The sequence below is a fragment of the Sparus aurata genome, chromosome 15, assembly GCF_900880675.1.
Source record: "Sparus aurata chromosome 15, fSpaAur1.1, whole genome shotgun sequence".
Classification (NCBI taxonomy): Eukaryota; Metazoa; Chordata; class Actinopteri; order Spariformes; family Sparidae; genus Sparus; species Sparus aurata.
Genome location: NC_044201.1, coordinates 26,859,184 through 26,879,537, shown reverse-complemented (window position 1 = coordinate 26,879,537; position 20,354 = coordinate 26,859,184). Strand labels below are relative to the sequence as shown.

The window sequence follows — 20,354 nt, the reverse complement described above, 5'->3', positions numbered from 1 at the left end:
CAGTAGTTTCTATCCTTGTAGATAGCTAAATTAATCTATGAAGCACGGGCAACATGGTAGAACAAGAACAGAACTTCTGCTTTCCTTTGTTGAAAAATTTTATTCGGCGTGCCATGCGCACATGTAACGACAGCCAGCACTGGCAAAAACTTAACTAATGAATCTAGCAGGAAAAAAAACTAGGCAACAAATGAAAAACAAACAGTTAAAAGAGAACTTGTTGAGGAGGAAGTTTTTAAATATTACAGACAAAACTTTATATTTCATCACCGGTGGACACAAAGCTTGTTAACACCGGTACCACCAATCACAAGTCAGTGAGCAGGTAGAGGTACCATGATGCCTGGTGGAGGGAAGTAACAGGACAAAATCCAAATGTCAAGCTGCAATCGAAGAGTCAGGCTACTTTAAATTCATGACATAGTCTCTCCTCAACATTCAACAGAGCTTCGTCCAAAAGCACTTTTGCTGCCATGTGCACATTCAGAAGGCGAGTCCCAAACCTTTACACCCAACTCCCGCCAAATGGTTCTGGGATGTTGTGAAGTTTTGAGGAGGGTCGGACCTGTGCAACACAGCCGGTGAAACATATTTACATTTTGCATAGACACTATTTTATCTGGTTCCATTTAACAACAGAATGAACTGTTTTTGTTCTGGTGCTGGCCAAATGAACCATGTGACACTTTTCATGTTTCCACAGGAGTTAGACACAGTAAACTAATTATGACGACAGCATCCAAAGCAGGCATTATGATGGCACCAGGTTCCTACTGTGAGCGCCCACATTTAATACACTTAAAATGAATGTAAGCTCATAAAATCTCAATAAACGCCAAATCTGCAGCAACCTGAAGGCTACAGAGCCCAAACCAGGCCTAGACTTTTAAACAGTTGTGACTGTACGATGGCATTTATAGATTACACCTCTAGTTGTTTAAAAAACAAATAGTGCAGCGATACATGAACAGATCAAAACACAAAAAGGCCAAATAAATAAATTCAGAGAAACTCAGTGCAAATGGAGTCAAATAATACAGATAAAACAACAGTGCATTTGGCAAATGATAATCCTACTGACAATTATGATTAGAAAAGACCAGATAGAGAATTTGGCAGTTTTAGCTCCACTACACTTGCGAACATGTTTAAAGGCTCGGTTGTGTTTTTGTTAGCATTGCTCATCAACACTAATGTTGTCCTCAAGCTAATAAGTTAGCCAAGGTTGTCGAGAAGAGAAAAGATGTTTAAAATTTATGTCTAAAATTAACAACTAAAAATGTCATCGTAGAGGTTTACTTTTCCCATATGGCAAAAAAAAAGCTTGGTTAGGAAAATAATAACCCAGATCATTTCTGTATATCCGTCTTTTTCAGACTTTTGTCAGGGAGAGCAGACAAAATCTGCAGACTTATAATGAACGGTGACAAGAGTCACAAACACACACACACCTATCCTTGAAACACACATGTTCTGCTGCGTTACTGATGGCTGATCTGAGTTCAGTAACTCGTTGCTACACACAGGATCCATGGTAACTGCAGTAACAAGTGCGATGTTTGACATTAGTGACAATAATTTGCTACTGACAGACTGCCTACAAGGAGGAAACAAAGGCATGGACGGTCAACAACAGTCGGTGTATCCACTTAACAGCTGCTGCTTTCTCTGGTTCACGTCTTCCATTTACCGGAGATTAAAGCACTGGTACGTCTATTCCTTCATATTGGCCCTTCAGAACATTTTGCTACCTGCAGATTTGAGTGCAGCTGACAAGTAAAACATTAGTTTTGTTCAAAAACATACTGTAGTTTTCTGGGAAACCTCTCTTATCTCAGATACCACCTGTCTGGGACAAGCTGATAAATACTTTTAAAAAGAAAACTTAAAAATCTCAGCAGGATAAAATGTTTGCATGCATCAGTGTAAATGTAAAAGTCTTCATATGAAATCAGTCATCAGTACACATGAAGATCAGGAGCTGATGAAAGCCAAAGCAGGGACCCTGAAACTTTATGGCATTCTTGTATAAACTGTAAACACGGTTGATGGTGTCCCGATCCACAGCACGTTTGTCTTCAGATGCACTTTCTTAAATGTAATGTTTGCTCACAAAGCATAAGTGAGAACTTTTTGTACACTTCCCAGCAAAATAATAGATAGTATGTATGCACTTTACTCAAATTTGCACCATAATACACTTATATTTAGCAAAATGTACCAATTTACTTCTGAGCATGTTTTCATTTTTGCTGCATCTGAGAACAAACCATTTGTAAACCAGCCGTCCTGCCTAAAATCATTCACCCTTAAACAGCAGCCGACTACTTCAAACCCAAAAGAACCTTAAAGTCTAAATCATACATTAGAATACTGAAAAATTATCACCATATCAATAACCACGCAGAGAGCATCGTCAGCAGCCAACTACTCTATCGAGAAACAGCCTCAGGATTAAAACTACAATCATCAATCTGACACCTTCATAGTCGACCAATCAAACTGATAAGGCCATGATATGCTGGCGTCATTTTAGGCAGTATAACTGGACAATTTATTGTTTTTTAATTGACAATTCACACCATTTACCAAGCGCATTAAGGATATAAACTCCTTTGTCTTAGCATGATGAACGTGACAAATATCTAAAAGCCGAGACTGATGTTTTTGGTTGAAAGGAAGAAACATATTGAACTAATGTTGGTGAAATTCTTGTCCACCTATATTGCTATAAAATGCTACCTGTCTATCATGGCCAACACCGTTTGTTTGGACAGAATGATCCGACATCACCGGTCCTCTTCTGGACGCTTTGCAACTACGATGGCTGCGGTTCCGTCTCGACTGGCGCACCGTGACCCTGCTCCGTCTCCATCTCTTCCTCCTCCTGAACCACTTCTTCTGCTTCTACTTCCGCTTCTACTTCCTCTTCCTCCTCCTCCTGCTGCTGCTGCTCCTCTGATTGGGTCTCACTCTCGACTTCCTGAGTGGTCCCTTCGTCATCCCCCATCTCTTTCTCATCTGAGGAGAAGACAAGTAAATAAGATGCGTACAAAACAAAGAGAGGGAATGATTGAAGGGAAGGTTGAAAGATAAAGGGAGCATCTGAGATAATGTGAATAGTTTGCAATACAAGAAATGATTGGGTGTTTGGAGTTAAAAATCAGAGGTCATTGAAAGAGAATCAGCAGCATTCCTTTAGTTAGGGGGAACATAATTAAAACAAAAGTTGATGAACAACAGAGAAGGGAGAATGCAGAGAACATAAGTGGCTTTTAAAATCTCCTACTCCCAATCCAACAACACAAGTTCAAGAGGATAATTAAAACACCCGTCAACATGAAAATCAATGCCAGAGGATCTGGTGTTACAGGAACTACGTTTTTCCAAACATTATTTCTGAATGTAATGCTTAGTATGATTCACTGTGAACCTAAAAGTCAAGATTCACAGACAAAGTGTCTAAATGCATCATTATTTGCACACTTTAAGATTCATTCTGTTTGATAGAAAATGATCATAAATCCACACCGTGGCAAAAAGGAAGATTTGAGCCCTGTTCGGACAGGATGATCAACAGTTACCAACTCTGATTAATACTTAAAAATTCAAGGTGTCTGAACATATGGGACTTCAAGCATGGAATGAAGAGCATGTGCGCAAAAAAGGAGGCACTGGACACCAAAATTACAACTGAGATTTGGTAAAAAATGTGCTATGGGTAGGATTAATACAACTGATTGAAAATCCCATAGAAGACACACATCTTGTCCGAATGGGGGCTCAACATCTACATACAAAATGACACTTTATGCACAAAATATTTGCCTTTTGTTTTTTTAAATGAAATGATTTGACCGGACACAAACTTGGGTCTCTTTCTGACTTAATGTAGGTGTAGGTGACGATGGTGTGAAGATGTGAGGACATAAGAGACAATTTAACAATGTAGATTGGAGACAAATATCAATCATTCATAAAAAAAAAAACTTGTCTAAATATTTTGTACACACAGTGAACACCAGATCTGGGTCAAACAAATGTATTTATTATTATACTTTTATTTAGAATTTGCTTAAATTTATCGGGGCACCAAATGTTAAGGATTAATCGTCAGGACAATGTTATTTTCTAAATAGCGGGATGAATTTTAATGATCTAATATTTCTAAACACCATTCCACCCAGGTCTGGCATAGACATCCAGTAACTGTTAAAACCCATTGATGCTTTAGTGTGATTAGAGTTAGCAATTTTGTGATAGGCAATTGTCTGCGTTCTACAATGTTATGGATTCTACAGCGAAGAAAATCGACCCATTCTGAGGTAATCAAATCGTTCAAATTAAACCAGATCAGACAGTGCAGGGAGAGGATGAGAACCTGGACTCTGCAGAGGTCGGTTCTGAGGGTTCTTTGGACTCTGCTGGATCCGGAAACTGTGGACCAAATTCCACGGAGCCGGAGCCTTGGCTAGAGGCAAGATCACACCGTTAAACCCACTGGTCACTTTAACGCAACACGGTCGTGTGCTCACAGGGCTGACATAGGAAATGATGACAACCAACTAGCATTTTAACTGCATCCGTTCAAAAGAGATTAAGTAAAGACATTAGTTTACATTTTTTTCCTGCACTTGATTTGTTTACTAGGTGGGTTGTGTAGCACCACCGTGACAACAAACTAGGAGGTTGTCAGGATCCAGTTTTTCAACTGATTTCATCTGGCAAAACATCCACTAGTTTCTCAGTTTTAAAATAATATTGTCCTAAACACTCAGTTTCCTCCTGTTGCAAAGATGGTGATATTTCTGGTGGTGATGTCTCACCTCTGCTGGCTCACTGCTCACTAACAACTACAACAGGATACAAGCTGACATCATTGAAGTTTGGGAAAGAATCAAACATTAAACACATAAACAAGGTCAACAGCAGCACGGTACTAAAAAAAAACACTGAACACGGCCGGTTAGAACATGAAGTAAGTAACATAAAGATGCACAGAGCGGTGGGAGAATGAGATTGTGTGTGTGTGTACGTCTCCATCAGGGATGAGGTGTCAAGTCTAAATTCAGACCCAAGGAGACCCAATCTTGGATACTTGCTTGTGTGTGTGTGTGTGTATCTGTGTTTTTCAGTACCTCCAGAAGGGGGTGCACTCTCCTCTGTTTCAGTCCCAGAACGAGGTGTCGGTCCAGGGGAACGAGACTCTGCTCTCAGCCTCCTCTCGTAGCTGAACTCTGGAAGCCTGGGAGCCTGAGGACGTGTCTTTCTGGCAGGATTCAGGAAGTAGCAATAGGCACAACGGAACGCTGAGGAATGGAGATAGAAAGAGAGAGAGCTTAGATCAGAGACTGTGCCATTTCATAAACTATGACTCTGGAGTTTATGATCTCCAAAACTCATCTTTTTTAGGACAGTCCTTCTCATTACATGCAGTGGTGTGTTTATGTTCTTACCTAGATATTCAAACTCTTCCTTCAGAGCCATGCCGTTATGAGAAAAACACTGTTGGCAGATCAGAGCGTATCTATAAGAAGGAAGGAGAAACAGATGGAGGAGAGACAGTTTGGTATCATACTTTAATAATATGCAGTTTATATTCCATAAGGTATGTGGTAAAAGCTCCTTGTCGACTTCCACCAATGGTTGCTTGATTACTATAGGATTTCTGATAATCCCATGAGACATTTTTACCCCAAAGAATGTACGTTACTTTTCAATCAAGGCTTAACATATGGCAGAGGAGGTTTGTAATCAAGGGCACTACGGGCTCCACAATAGTCCTGTAAACAGGGAAAGTTGCAGGAGCAGCAGATCTGCAAATGAAGATGATGTGTGCCATCTGCAGGAGAGGACATTTAATGCTTCTGCTATTCTAACACTGGTGCTGCAGGTGGTAAATGAGTGTTACAACTGCAGCTTTTTTCCTTTTCCCAGAAGAAAATCTACAATCTGAATGACTGCAAGTCTGGGATGAAGTCAGAAACTACTTCCACACAGGACTTTACATTTTAAAAAATTAGTCTTCACCTGTTCTGTGGTCCATCTCCGACAAGGTACTCAATGACTCGGTCAACAGCTCCCCGGTCTTTGGGTAGGATTGGTCTGGCTAATGGAGGACCTGGTGGGTGTAGGCCTGTAAAGACAGACCACAAACATGGAAATGAACACACACACTCAAACACACACAAGACTGATAGACACATATAGCAGCATTTACTTCAAGATGCATTCACCGGCTTCACAACCTACCTACACCTGGTATGGGGGAGCAGGGGGTCCTGGGTACCGACCCGTGGAGGACAGAGGCAGACAGAGCAGATCTCTCCGGTGGTCCTCCTGGAGCTGAGAGAGGGACAGGTTCTGTAGGGAGAGCAACATGGCAAAAAGACACACACAGATGTCTAAAAAGAACTCAGTCAAAGGCAGCTGGACTTTATGTTCGTTCCAGTTGCATAAGACTTCGCCCATGACCTGGAGTTCTCAGAGTCTGCTCAGACAGACTAGAGGAGATTTGACTTGTCTGAACAACACATCTGACAAACCTGTGTGGACCCAGCATCAAAGCTGATGCACTTACAAACTGTGTGTCTTGATCATTCTTAATCTTCAGTATCTCTGTGACCCCTTACCCACAGGTGTGCCCCCAGGTCCCATAGGGGGCCGGGCTCCCACAGGAGTCATTGTCATTGCACCCGGGGTGCCCATCGGCATGGGTCTCATTGGCATGCCTCTCTGTCGAATCTCTGCAGAGGAGAGAAATCACAAAACTATCCATTAATCATCGTATTATACTGACAAGGAATCACTTCTGGAGCTCTGGCTCTAGTCTCTGCATAACTCTGACTCAAGCTCCATCAAATACAATTCAACTACCTGAAACTGTGATGCCTTATCTCTTTTTTGTGTATTGATATTACAGCCCGACCGATAAAGGATTTTTAAGGCCGATACCGATACAAATATTTGGTGATTTAAAAAACAGATATTCCCATATATCGGCAGATATATAAAAATCCAGAAACGCGCAACGAAACATAAACAGACTTCCGTAACAGTTGTTATTTATGAGTCCTCACTGAAATAATATGATAATGCAGTTTAAAAATAAACTTGTTTGTTTTATTGTCGCAACAGAACAGAGAAACATCAAAATATATCAAAGTTCTGATAAATAAAATGTATAAAAATACAAACTTAAGATATGAAACTCAAAGTCCTTTGAACAAAAACACAATAACAACAAAAAACATGAGTGTTGCCAACGGGGACGTTGTAGAGTGTCCTCTGCTGGACAAACTATGCAACGGCAACACTCAGAACATGGTTGAAGGGTGTTTCGTCCGTTTTTATCTTATTTTTTCAATATTTATTTATCGGCCATTATAAATGCCGATACCAACAGTTTGGAAAATGCCTAATTTTGGCCTGCCGATAAATCAGTCAGTAATATGTGTGCTGTACCTTGTCCTGGTCTGGGAGTCATCTGAGGACGCACTGGAGTAGACTCCAGCTCCTACACCGTGACAGCAAAGACAACAATTAGACAAAGATACAATAAAAGGTCACACTGAACAAACACAAAGTAAAGCAAAAACAGATATCATCACTCACAGCTTTCTTCTTAGCTTCAGGATCGAAGCGCTCCAGGATTAGTTTGGCATTTTTGTATGTTTCTGTCTCCATCACTTCCTCTAGCTGGAGACACAAAACAGGGAGAATTTGATTCTTTCATGCAGAATTAATCACAGTCTTTTGGTCAAAACACAAAAGGAGCACTGGGAATAAACTTGGCCAGAATGATTTTCTCTCAGTACAAACTTTAAATTACGACCAGAGAAAAGACCAAAAAAAGACGCCGTTTGACGCAAGTTTGTTGAGATGAATCAAAGAAAATTGAATGTGAGGAGGCAGCTGAAATTAATGAGCAGCAATTCTTGTTTGATGAGTCATTGTGTTGATGGCAGGAAACACTCATTTTAGTGTAGAGAAGAAGATATTTTGACTTTGAGTTTGAGGAAAAGGACAGTCACACTCTCCCTAAACTCTCCTTGAGTCAGTAAAAGATACATAAAAGAAAAGAATTGGACACTTACAATCTTTTTCTTGGCAGCCTTTAAATCTTCAAGTTTCTCACCTAAACAAAGAAGCAGAAATAACTTAGTAAAACTGATTAAAATATTATTTGGCTGCTTTTGTTGTTGTAGTTTTGCACTTCAAAATATCTCATTCTGATTGATTTTTGATGTTTAGAACACAACATTCTTGCAGCCGTTTGCCTCTAAAGAGCAGGCTATAAAATAAATGCAGTTTCATATGTTACTATTCCATGTATATGAATAATTTACCACTGTAAAAATGTATGACAGTAAAAGTGTGACAATAATAATAGTCCTTAAATCAACAAAAATAAATATGATGTGTTTTTTGTTAGCTGAATGGACAGGGAGAGACTGATGGACAACTTACCGTTTCTCTCAGTACGTTTGGAAAAAAGGAAGATCAACAATTTCCTGATGAACCAAACCCTGATGATAAGAAAGAGAAGCCAAGAGATGCAGTTTTTCTGGATTATCAACTTCTGATTTAACCTCAGCTAACAAAAGCACTTGTTCATGCTTACTGTACAGCAGACGCATGACATGACAAATGTAAGATGCTATAAAGCAGATTAAAAATGATACGTCTGAACTTTGCAGAGGGTTTGCAAAGGACATATTGTAGAACAACGTGAGCACTCACAACACAGGGTATATGAAGAAAGGCAGAGCCATGGCTAGTCTGTGCAACCATTCTTCAGGTAGGTACAGACAATACACGATCAGAGAGGTCAGCAGGTAAAGGACTGACGAGTAGAGAAGCAACCGACCGACCCACAGCTGCAGACACAAACACACAGAGATGGATGAGGATAAAGAAATCACACTTCAACAGTATTATTCCACTTCTTGGATATCCTGCTGACCTTTTGGAGTCGTTGGTTTTTGGCTCTAAACTCTTCCAGCTCTTTAATCTCCTACAACATAGAAGCATAGACATGAAAGGTTATTTAAACAGACAGTGCAAAGAATCTCAACTAATCACATGTGAAATCTCCAGGAAAACCATTTCCCTAATGTTAAAGCCCCTGTACGGAGTTTTTAACTGGATATAGAAAAGTCTCTGGTTTCTGCTGATGTGTCTCTGTTACCTATAACAGCAAATGAGCCCATCAGCGTGAAGATACGCTTTTTCTAAGTAGTCTAATTCTATACCTCTGAAAGGCCTTGGTCGGGTCGGACCACTGACGAAACGATTTACGGCAGTCAGACGGAACTGACGACATTCAGGATACGGCATAGCTGTTTTGTTGCTACGCTAGCCAGTACTAACCGAGCTAAAACTTTTGTCATGGCTGATAATGAGACAAAGAAAAGAAAAAGAATTCGAACCGAAGACCAACGAAAGGCCAAGCGGGAATCCGATCGAGCTAGGGCTAAAACACGGATAAACATTGGCGATTCCTTCCAGAGATGGAGAGAGTTGCGGGGCTTGAAGGGAGGGTCGGATCCAGAATTTGCCCGATTCCTCCTAGACAGGTTTGTACATTTTATTTCATTTATGAAATGTAATGCGGGACGTAGTTTACAGCAATACATGAATTTATGTTGTTACAACAAAGCTGGCTAACGTTACCACTAGATTAGCTCTAGATACTACACTCGTGAAAACGACAACAAGCACCGTGGGTAATATATATAGCTGGGAAATTGCAGTGCAACAGCAGCATTACTTTGTTTCACCGGCGGCATATTATATTAAGTAGAAATACAAATAGACACATTACCTCGTCCATATGCACGCTGCAGGTAGCTGCTAAAAAATAATAATAATAAAAAAAAAGCTTTCAAAGCAAGTCCCGTCGTCTTTCCGACGTTTCCAAAACAAATCTACACGCGCCGGCCAGACAAACGTCTTCACGACAGTGGGCGCCAGAGCTCATGGGAAATGCAGTCTCCATACACTACCGCTTTCGTCCAGCGGGGCCGCCAAAATCAACACTAAATGAAAAGTCTGTACTGGGGCTTTAACTTATGTTCTACTTGCTCTTCGATCTTGTTTAAAATACTGAAGTATCAGTTATTATTTCAGGTTGAAACAAGTAAACTCCACATCTCATCTTCAGTATAATAGTTGCAGGATTAATGGTGTTAGCTGGATATCTTTTGTCGAGTTTAAGGTGGATTTCACGCCCCATGTTCAGTGTTATCGGCACACAACTCCATCCTGCTTTGAGACAGGCCCCAGTTGGTCGTCCTTAATATCTCCATAATAAAAAACTAAAATGCAAACTGTGACTAGAAATAAATGTTCTGTGCTATAAGCATTATTAGAGCTCAGCAAATCTCATACAATATTTAGTACACACCTTGTCAAGGCTCTCCAGCTGCTCAACTGTGGTTTGCTTTGTCTGGATTGAGAATAAAGATCAGAGAATTATCATGAGCTTCATCAAGAACATGAACATACAGCTTTTCAGTGTCACACACAGCCAACACATTAAATACTGATTGGATCCTCTGTAAACTATCAACCCCGTTCCTCTGACTTATCAAAGGGCCAGTTCCTGGTTAACTGAAATATCTCTGCTACATATGATGTGCTATTTCACACTTCTTGACATCTGTACCTATGTTTATCTCTTGGAAAAATTAATAAATGCAAACATCAAGGCTGGCACTTTCTTTCTATTGCTCAGTCCCTCTTTCCGTCTCTCTCTCTTTCCCTTTGACTCCTCTAGTATGTTTAAAAATAGCGTTTCTATAAATATGAATTTCATCTAGCTCAGGTGCAGGGTTCAGTGTGTTGTTTCAAATTGTCTCAAAACACTGTCATTAGATATGAAGAATACAAGACAATATCTGCTATCTGCAGGGTTCAGAAGTAACTGTTTGGCTCACTGTTCAAGACTTGACATAAAATGATTAAGTTGTCAAAATAATTAAAACAAAATAGTATAGAAATAAGTAATCTCACCTCTGTTCAATGCTGAATGAAACTCTAAGAATGGGTTGTTTGTTAAGCACATTTTCAGGAGTGTGATAACACCAAACACTGAATGGAACCAACACGTTTGAATGATCCTGTTTCAAAAACTTGACTGGTCAGGGTAGAGGGTCAGTCTTATGGATTTTTCTGTCTATCTACAATCATTGCCTGTATGTTTTGGAAGCGGTTTTTGGATTTTGCCAACACTGGTCCAAGTACTGCATGACTTGGCCCTGTGTTACATATCCGCCAGACCTCCTAAATCCCTGTGATGACAGGTGACCTTTGAGATGTCAGTCCCAGCTCTCTCCCTAAGGAGCCAAAGCCAAGATCTGATCTGCCAAATCTCTTCTTAAAAAGGAATTTTATTAAGCTTTCATGAAACCTGTTTTGGTCTTCTGTCATACTTCTTTAGTCTTGCTGTTTTTGTTGTGTCTTAATGTCTCTATTTTACTTAACTTCCCAGCACTTTTATGGCTCAGCTCTTCCTCTTCACTCATGTTGCACTTACCTTCCACCGGGATATCAGGCCCCCCATATCTGTAAGTTACAGTCGTCTCCTCTTTGATTCCTTTGGTTCACTCTGAAACAGAAAGTCTCTGTAAAACAACATGTCTGAGGGAAGTAAAGCATGTAATCCTTCCTGGTATAGCTGCGCATTTCATGCTGCTTATGTTAAATACCACTTTTAAGCCCTGGTGCTACATTTATATAACATTTCAAGTCATCACAGGATTTAGCAAGCTGCCTATAGACTATATGGACACAATGGTCACCATTGTTAATGTGGATTTATAAAGAAAGTCTCTGCTTGTGGCTCCTTATATAACTTAAAGAGCACAACAAGCATGGTGGTGCATGATACTGATCTCACTACATTTCTGTTGCTGAAATCTGTCAAATAGTTCATATCAAATAGCAAGATCCATCACTGAAAGCTGTTCACTCTACATGGCTCCTACACTCACTATAAACAGCTCTCTGGATAAACGTTTACATCTGCTCCAAAGTTATGATGTCACCCTGCAATGCTTTACCTTTTGACCAGGTATGACCTCACAGAACATGACTCAGTCATTTCTTTTACACATGATTTAAGTCCACATGTGGCAGCTGTTGTGAAATCATGCTGTCATTCAAGCAGTGCGTTTAAGGACAGTAGGAAACCATAAAGAAGTCTTGTGTGTGTTCTGTATCATGAAAAATAAAGAGTTGATAGCATAGCACACACATCCTGGACCGCATCTGCATGCTTTAAACTCCTGGTAACAACATTTTCAGCATAACATATGTGTAACCTGTGTAACCTGTGTAACCTGTGTGTCACCTTATAGGGATGACCAGACATATTACAAGTAACATTACAACGCTATCGTTCACTAACTTCTCTTCAGACCTCTCTCTTATAACACATATCTATTTGAAGGCACGTAAGCAATTCAAATATTAAGCATTGCTCTTTCAATCACATGAAACGAGTAAAACGGTAATATAATTTCACGCTCGCAGCTAATGGAGTTATTGCTAACGTTAGCTGCTCCATCAAAACACTGGGCACCTGACGCAGCTGCTAGCAAGAAACAATGGCGGTGTAGAACCAGAGAGAGTGGCCGTTGGTTACCCAAACCTTCTCCTTAACGTGTACCTTTAATGTGAATTCAACACAATAACGCTAAAAAGTGTGTGTTGACTATTGGACCTAGCTAACGTAGCTACTACATCAATAACAATAACAGTTATCAGACTAGCACCGACGGTAACACACAGAAACCCTCTCAACAGGGCTAATTTTCAATAAGCTTTTAATTCACATCGGTACTTACGTCAGGTGGTGATGAAATGTTTCTGTTAGCGGGTCATTTGGTCCAGAAGTTAGCGCAGGAACAAGAACACAAGCAGACTTTTGCTGCTCCCTGAACTGACATCTCAACTGCCACCAAGCGAGAGTTGGCGCGGCGTGGAGACGTAACAGACGTAACCGACGTAACCTAAAAATGACGTAACCCGGGAACAGCGAGGCGAATTGATTCCCAGAACCCTTTGCGTTGTAGTCTTTTTGAGTTTTTGTGCATTTTCACTATGCTGGGAGTGTTTAAGTGTTAATATCAAGATGAGGAGTACATTTAGACACAATTTGGCAGGTTTGTGTATCAAATCAACTAAATTATTAGTTAGAAAAACTTATGCAACATACATTTATATGCAGTTAAAGACAATAACAAATACAAAGGTTGTAGTCCACAGAAACTTGTAATCAACATCCATTTTTAATCTTTCTAACTCAAGCACACACTATGTAATATCTTCAAAGATGCCTCCTATAAGCTTGTTAGTGACACAATAAGGTATTAATCTATTGTAGTTTATATCCTTGAATAAGGACAACTAAAAACATCGAGCCTACATGAAGGGAGAGCAACATAACTGAATGTGTTCCCAATATTGTTGTTGGTGCACTTCTCTTTAAATATATTTGCTCCATTCATATAAATATTTTCTGCACAGTGTTTAAAATTAAAAGGGCAAAGGAAGACATTTATTTTAATATAACAAACAACCAGTTTGATTAATTAATTGGTCAAAAGTCGGAAATTCTTATGTCTTGTGTCTTTATTGCAGTGCTTGCCTTTACCTATTAGGGATTTTATTAACAGGTGATTAAAAGTCACATTTTCGTAGAAAATTTGCTTCCCACTTATTCAAACAGGTAGCCAAACTGGTGAAGATATTCCAGGTAAAATCCTTTTTTACAATGTAATAATCCGCCTGATCTTAAACGAGTTATTAAGAGAACTAAAATTGAAAATTTCTTGAAATCCACGTTCTTTGGTAAGAAAAGATAAATGGGAGAAAAAATACAATATATTTCTCTAATACTGCAATTTATAGCTGTAAATCAAGTTTACGCCACTAGATGTCGCAATTTTATTATTTCACGTGGGCCTTCATTATCCACTGCGGCATTCAAAGTGAGCGGGACTGACAATAATATATTTTTATTGGGTGATCACTAGCTGTGATGATATTAAGTCTTTAATTAAACAGCTAATTGCAGGCCCTCATCTTGTCATCAGACTTGTTACAGGGCATTTTTGCAATGTATTTAATTTCCTTTCCAGCAGGACATGCGGTTATTACGCTCCCGCTTCCTCTCAGCAGGTAACAGCAGCTGCTGAGAACATCTTCACATGGTTCAGGTAGCAGAAGCTCAGATAAACATCCACAATATTAAATGAATAATTTCAGTGCTCCTTGGAGAAAAAGTCACTCCGGCCTGTGCGGCCAAAATAAACCAGGGGCCCCATCGCAGCTCCTCAGACCCAGCCGCGTGTTCCTGTAGTGTTTCCACTGTTATCACGTTGTATAAAATGAGGAGAAGCGGTGGAATCTGTCCAATATTCAGCAGCATTTTCTCAACTCCCAGCTGAGCTGTTTCACATTAGGCTGCAGAGATTTGGCCTTCAGCTTTAATGCTTACAGCTTCCTCTCGAGTCTGAAGAGTTATGGGCCTAATAAAACTCTCTTTTTACCCTCCTCTCTCTCCCTCTCTCTCCCTCTCTCTCTCCCTCACACACACACACACACACACACACACACAACACACACACACACACACACACCGTTGATGTATATTATAGCTGATGAATAATCCTGATGCTGATGTTATTTCCGTTTCATTAACCCTTAATAAATTAAACACTCTGAAATAAAAGTGAACAGCGGGGACTTTTATGAACAACTTACACAAAGTACACACGCGCAGACACACACTCGAGGTGTGTTTGAGGGACAATGGTGTCAGACAAAGATACAATAAAACAGAAATGGGCGCTGGTGTGAGCAGGTTTACATAGTTTCTCAGTGAAAGTTGAAAGTAGAGTTTGAACCACTCTGTGTTTGTGTCGAGGTAATCCTTTAGGACACTTATTTATTAATTGGCCTCAGACTGGTCTCACATATGTGTAAACTACTTGTGTTACAGTTGATTGTTCCCCTGCAGTGTGGCAAAAGTAGGCCTCAAAGTTAAATATTGATTAAACTAATAAAACTTTTAGATAATTAAGAAAAAAAACACCAGATATAATCTGTAAAAAATTGACGATTTGTGCTCCATCTGCTTTTTCTGGACTTAAATGCAGTCTTCCTTTTTCTAAATTAAAAATATCTAACATGCATTCACATTATCAGAGCCGTGCTAACACAATGACACAATGATGTTATGTTCTGATATTATAGGCTACTGTTGTCGCGCGTCACGTACAGGTCTTCATGGTGACGATGAGAGGCCTCCTGCACGACACCATTTGCTCTCCGCGTCCCTTTTTATTGTCTGGACGTTTTCAGTAAATCGCACATGGTTCAAAGACACCTCGGACACGTTTGGGGGTGTTAGACCATTTATTGGACTTGGCAGTCAGTCAGTCAGTCAGTGTGAGTCTGTGGACACCTGCCTCGGCGACGCACAGCCCGTGAAGTCTGACGCGCCGCGGCTCGGCCTCTACTGTCAGGTAAGCCTCGATTCATTCAGCTGGATTCAGTTGGAAATGCATTTTATTTATTCCAGATATTCACATTCAAAAAATACATGTATATATTCGATTATCTTTTATTCTAACTGTCCTTCCTCGTCTTCTTCTTAATTTATTCCCATTGCGCGCGCAGCATGCCGAGCTTAAAACGCGACACGAGTCCACATGTATTTTATTTTTATTTCATGTTTAATTAAATGAAATATTAAAAGAAGAGGGCTCATTATTGATCTGCGCTTTCCATGAATAGGCCTACAACACAACGCATTGCAATTCAATGCTCAATAATCGCATTCAAACGGTTGATTAGTTTACTTGAATTAAAAAAATCAATGAACGTTAAGTTATTATTATAATCATGATTTTTACATGCCAGGAAATAAAATAACCGCCGACAGAATAGTTTAAATGCCGGATTTTTTTTTTACCTGTATGAATGATGAATTCAAATTATTGGCACATTAATTTTTTTATTGACAGGATAGCGCGTAAATGTTAATCCAACAGGCCGCGGGTTTTATTATTTGAGAAGGGGAACGATGAATTTCACGACTTCACGCTTAAAGTGCGTTAATGCTGCTGTAAGATTTCACTGTCGTCTTTAAAAAAAAAAAAAGGGGGGGGGATTTTCCTCCGAGCTGAACTTTTGAAATTAATTTTGAAGAAGGCCTCTTCAGCGGTTTTGAATTATCGAGGATTGGAGTCTACTGTTTCATTTTACTGTATCCACTTTATTTCATTTTATTTTGGGCCTGTTGGAGTTCATTGATTTTTCTTCTGAAGTCGGATCAGTAAAGGACTGTCCTCCCTCTGTTTCCTCTATTCCCTCTTCGCCACCTTCACACGGCCTGATATCGATTTAGACCCAGAACTCAAACGCATCAGCAAAACAGGAAACAACTCAGCAGATTAAACACTGAACCTTGATCTTAATTCTGTCTTTCTCTATAGTCGTGTTCAAACATTTAAGCACACATTCTTAAAAGATGGCCTGTTTTTTGTCCCCTGCAAATCATCATTTACTTTAATTTTTAGCCTTTTTCTTATAAACACAACCTGAAATAACCCAAAGACAGGAGAAGGCAACACCCACATGACTGTAGGGGGAAATGTTATGATAAGTAGCATCCCAGCATGTTTACTGTGGACCATCATGTGTCCAGGTATGTTAAACATTAAAGCGACAGTGATGTGTATATAACATATATATGTATGTGTGATATATATGATCAGTGGGCCTTTATAACAAGATCAAAACCTGAACAATGAGCTGTTAAAGATGACATTCCCATCAGAACAAAGTCCTGAGTTTCACTGGTGCTGAGCATTAAATAGCCAACGTCTTTTAATTAGACATTCATATTTATTGTGCAATAAAACAAAGAATCCCTGTTCAGCACTCGTGTGTTTATATTGCTACAGGCCTGCGAGGGGGGTTTTCTCGTGCAGCCTGCTCCTTTAAGGACTCGGCCTCTGATAAGTGATGACCTCGATATATCCACAGTGCACATTAAAGGGCTACATCTGGTTTGCTCATTGAGATCTCTGCGGTCGGAACAGCGCTGCATTTTCTGTGAGTTGTAAGTCACATCAGCACCGCAAAGTATGACATGTAACGAGGAAGAAAACCACCCAGCAGAGAGTCACTGCAGCCCATAAATGTTGTCAGAATACGTGTTGGCAAGCGTGCGTCTCTGCTAACCACAGATATATTTAAACTTAACATGTCTTTATTATATTTCTTCATAATTTATGTTACATTTTAAACTTTATGACGTGTTAAAGCCGAGCTTGTCTGGTTAGGTTTAGGCACAAAAACGATCGCGTTAGGGTTAGGAAAAGTTCCTGATTTGGCTTAAAATGACAGTTTTAGTCGCCACACACGTGCAGGAGGCGTCCTGAAGTCTTGTTAGAAGCAACCGGCTTTTATTCACCACAAACACAGCTGGAGGTGTACCAGGATTCCTGACTTCCTGTCTAAAATATCTGTTTTTGGTGGCTGAAACAAGCCTGGAAATCGTCACACGGCCACCAAATCACCAGAATACATAATAGCATGTTTCTGCAAAACCACAGAAAGGTTTGATTTAAAACTGAGGGTTCTAACTTTCTGTTTGTTCGGGTTGAATTTTATTCTCTCTCGTCACAACGCTGTGCTTATGGTGCGGTTAGGTTTAGGCACAAAGGTTGTGGCAAAATAATGGTTTGGCTTAAAAAATCCCGTCTTGGATGCCACGATCACGGATGTGGATGGTCCAACTTCCAGGGAAAAAATAGCCGCTTCTGGGTCGCCACAAAAACTGCTGGAAATGTCTCCAGGTCGGCCGTTAGGCAGCCGAACGCTGTGGCAGAATGTTACAGCGGTTTGTAGAAACATTGACCGCCAATTTTAAGGAACCTGTTGGCGTAAAGAATAAATGTAGTCGCTCTAGATCTATGAGCGAGTGCATAACCCTCTAAAAGATGTCACTTTATTCCCCAGAGGTCGGTCTGAGAAGCGGCCGTCAACAATCATATCATATATTCGCAACACAGGTGTGTTTTTATCATGTGTCTGTGACGTCTCCTGTCTTTTGTGTCCCAGTATGACACCGAAAACCAGCATGAACAACCGTCTGACCATGAAACTGAAGCAGCTAAATAAAACACCATCCACTGTTTTATTGTCTTCACCTGTGCTTTCCCCCCTGTGACATTTCAAAATGTCCCCTGTGAGAGAGAAAAAAAGGCCTCTTGGTTGGCAGGAGGACGTTTATTCTTACACTGTATAACTTAACTATCATCATCATGCAAAGCTAACATACATGCAGACATTTTGCTTTATACGCCATGACAATGTGTGCCGGTCCTGCTAAAAGCCACTCCGGCATGATTTACACCCTCCCACGCACTCAAGGTGTCTCCTGTCGACAGTAACAGAGAGCTAGTCAGCCAGTTAGCGCAGCCTCTGGTGGCGTTCCCTCACACTCTGTTTATCATTTCTGTTCTCATGTCCTCTCTCTTTCCTCTGAAGACGCTAACCAAGTGATGAACCGGAGCTGAATATGTTGCCGGGAAGGTGGAGAGGAGAGAGGAGACCAGCACAGGGCCTGAAGATGTTAAAGACGCGTGTGTCACGTTGTTTTTCAGATGGCAGTCCAGTTTTTTCAGGTTTGTTGTTGTTGGAATGGGTTCACAGGTCCAGGACTGCCGGGTATGCTCGAGGTAGTGTTCCTGTTAAAGGATAAATTCACCCGAAAATGAAAAATGCAGGCGTTATCTCCTCCCCTCCATGTTGAGGGTAAATCAGGCAAAGTTAGTCCACAAAACATCTCTGGAGCTTCACCGCGAATCAGTGTTGTGGCATAAAAAAATGAAAAACGAGAAATAAATAAACAAGATAAATAAAAAGTCCGTCATAATCCGTGTCTCTGGAAGCCCCAGCTGCCCAGACAAAATGTAAAAGACATTAGCTTTTAGCGTAGCAGCTACAGAAAAGATTTCAGCTTATATAACTTGTAATAACTTATTTTCAAATCAATTTGTGATATTGGGACTTGCAGAGACTTGGATTACGCCCGATCAGCTGTATGAAGCCATGTTTTGTTTTTCTTGGTTGTTCTTCTGCGTTTTAAAACACGTCCCCATCTTCATCATCATTTATGAGAATGCTGCAACGCTGTGACGACTATGACATTGTTAAATGTTGGGTGACCTTGTCCTTTAAGACCGGCCACATCCTCCAGCTGCCTTTTACTTGGATTACAATCGTGTTTATTAATAAAATATGAAATTCTAACGGCATCTGTGATATTTCCTCAGGCCTATGTGAGTGTGTGAACACATGTTAGAAAGCACATGTGAAACATTATTTTCCGTGTTTCACATGTATTTAGTAACACTTCAGGCTGATGGAAGGAAGTGTCAGAACGGAACACATTATACGGGCGACATACATCAAGAACAAACCTCTGGGCTCGAAGTGTCAACGAGCTCTGCATCAGAACAACACACGGATGTGTTCCAGTGAGATGTCCTCATGATGAGCGAACACATGAAATAAGAAGATGTCTTTTGCTTTGACAGATGTATTTATGAAGCCATTGATGGGAAAGTCCCGTTTCAGCACAAGGTTTTCCTTTAACAGAGCTCTTAGATCTGCACTTCATGAGGAGATGATCAAGATGTAGCCTGAGGACCTGCGCTCGCTCACTGTAGGTGCTGACTACTTATCTAATATCACCATTTTACAACTACTGCTGCACATTGTTAGGCTGAAACAGAATTCAGTGAACTACTCTGCATATTAAGAGGAAGTTCAACAATGAACTAGGTCATGAGGCCTGCAGGACAAAGACGGCACCCAACAAGGTTCGATGTGTTCCCGCCAGATGTTTTGTTGAAAACTGGGAAAAGAAAACCTTAAAAAAATATAGAAAATTAGCTATTTAATATGTGTAAATGATTGTTCATAATCCGAGTCTTAACAGTCAATTTAAATTTCACTTTTGAGCTGGAAGGAAAAACTTTGGGTATCCCTGAAATTATTGCTGGTAGTCAAGATGCAAAAGTCACAATTGATGAGAAAAACAGATGAATCAGTTTCCAAAAGACGAAGCTGATTTGTAGGATTTCTACACTGAAACACGTTACAGAAGTTTTGTCTCACAACCTTTGCAATATTTCACACAATGTCAAGGACACCAAAAAGGAATTGTTTTGGTATGGAAATGTAAAACTAGAGATTCTGTCACAAGAGTCAGCAAAATATCAGAATTTGTAGTATTTTCCTATTAACACATTATATTTTACATGACA

General features: G+C 40.1%; 1 protein-coding gene across 3 annotated transcripts; it reads right to left on the bottom strand.

Annotated features, from left to right (window-relative positions):
- Positions 1-80: 80 nt before the first annotated feature.
- lnpk (lunapark, ER junction formation factor) lies at positions 81-13,002 on the bottom strand. Of its 3 annotated transcripts, none has more exons than XM_030441815.1 (16): positions 12,852-13,002; positions 11,540-11,611; positions 10,409-10,450; positions 8,966-9,016; positions 8,743-8,879; positions 8,470-8,528; positions 8,097-8,137; positions 7,615-7,698; positions 7,465-7,516; positions 6,633-6,746; positions 6,253-6,363; positions 6,031-6,136; positions 5,457-5,527; positions 5,139-5,309; positions 4,382-4,471; positions 81-3,021 (listed from the first exon to the last, which is right to left on the bottom strand). In XM_030441815.1, the coding sequence occupies exons 2-16, from the start codon at positions 11,564-11,566 to the stop codon at positions 2,819-2,821; spliced, it is 1,359 nt and encodes a 452-aa protein (XP_030297675.1). In that variant the 5' UTR covers positions 11,567-11,611; positions 12,852-13,002; the 3' UTR covers positions 81-2,818. The 3 variants fall into 3 exon arrangements, with proteins under 3 accessions (XP_030297675.1, XP_030297676.1, XP_030297677.1); XM_030441816.1 differs by having other exon boundaries at positions 6,253-6,345; XM_030441817.1 differs by lacking the exon at positions 4,382-4,471.
- Between the last annotated feature and the right edge of the window lie 7,352 nt (positions 13,003-20,354).

Coding starts and splice junctions, on each gene's coding strand:
- lnpk (XM_030441815.1), bottom strand. CDS start 11,566: ATGGGGGGCCTGATATCCCGGTGGAAG. Junction 7,517..7,614: donor CTGAAGCTAAGAAGAAAGCT/GTGAGTGATGAT, acceptor GTCACGGTGTAG/GAGCTGGAGTCTACTCCAGT. Junction 5,528..6,030: donor GGAGATGGACCACAGAACAG/GTGAAGACTAAT, acceptor TCCTTCTTATAG/ATACGCTCTGATCTGCCAAC.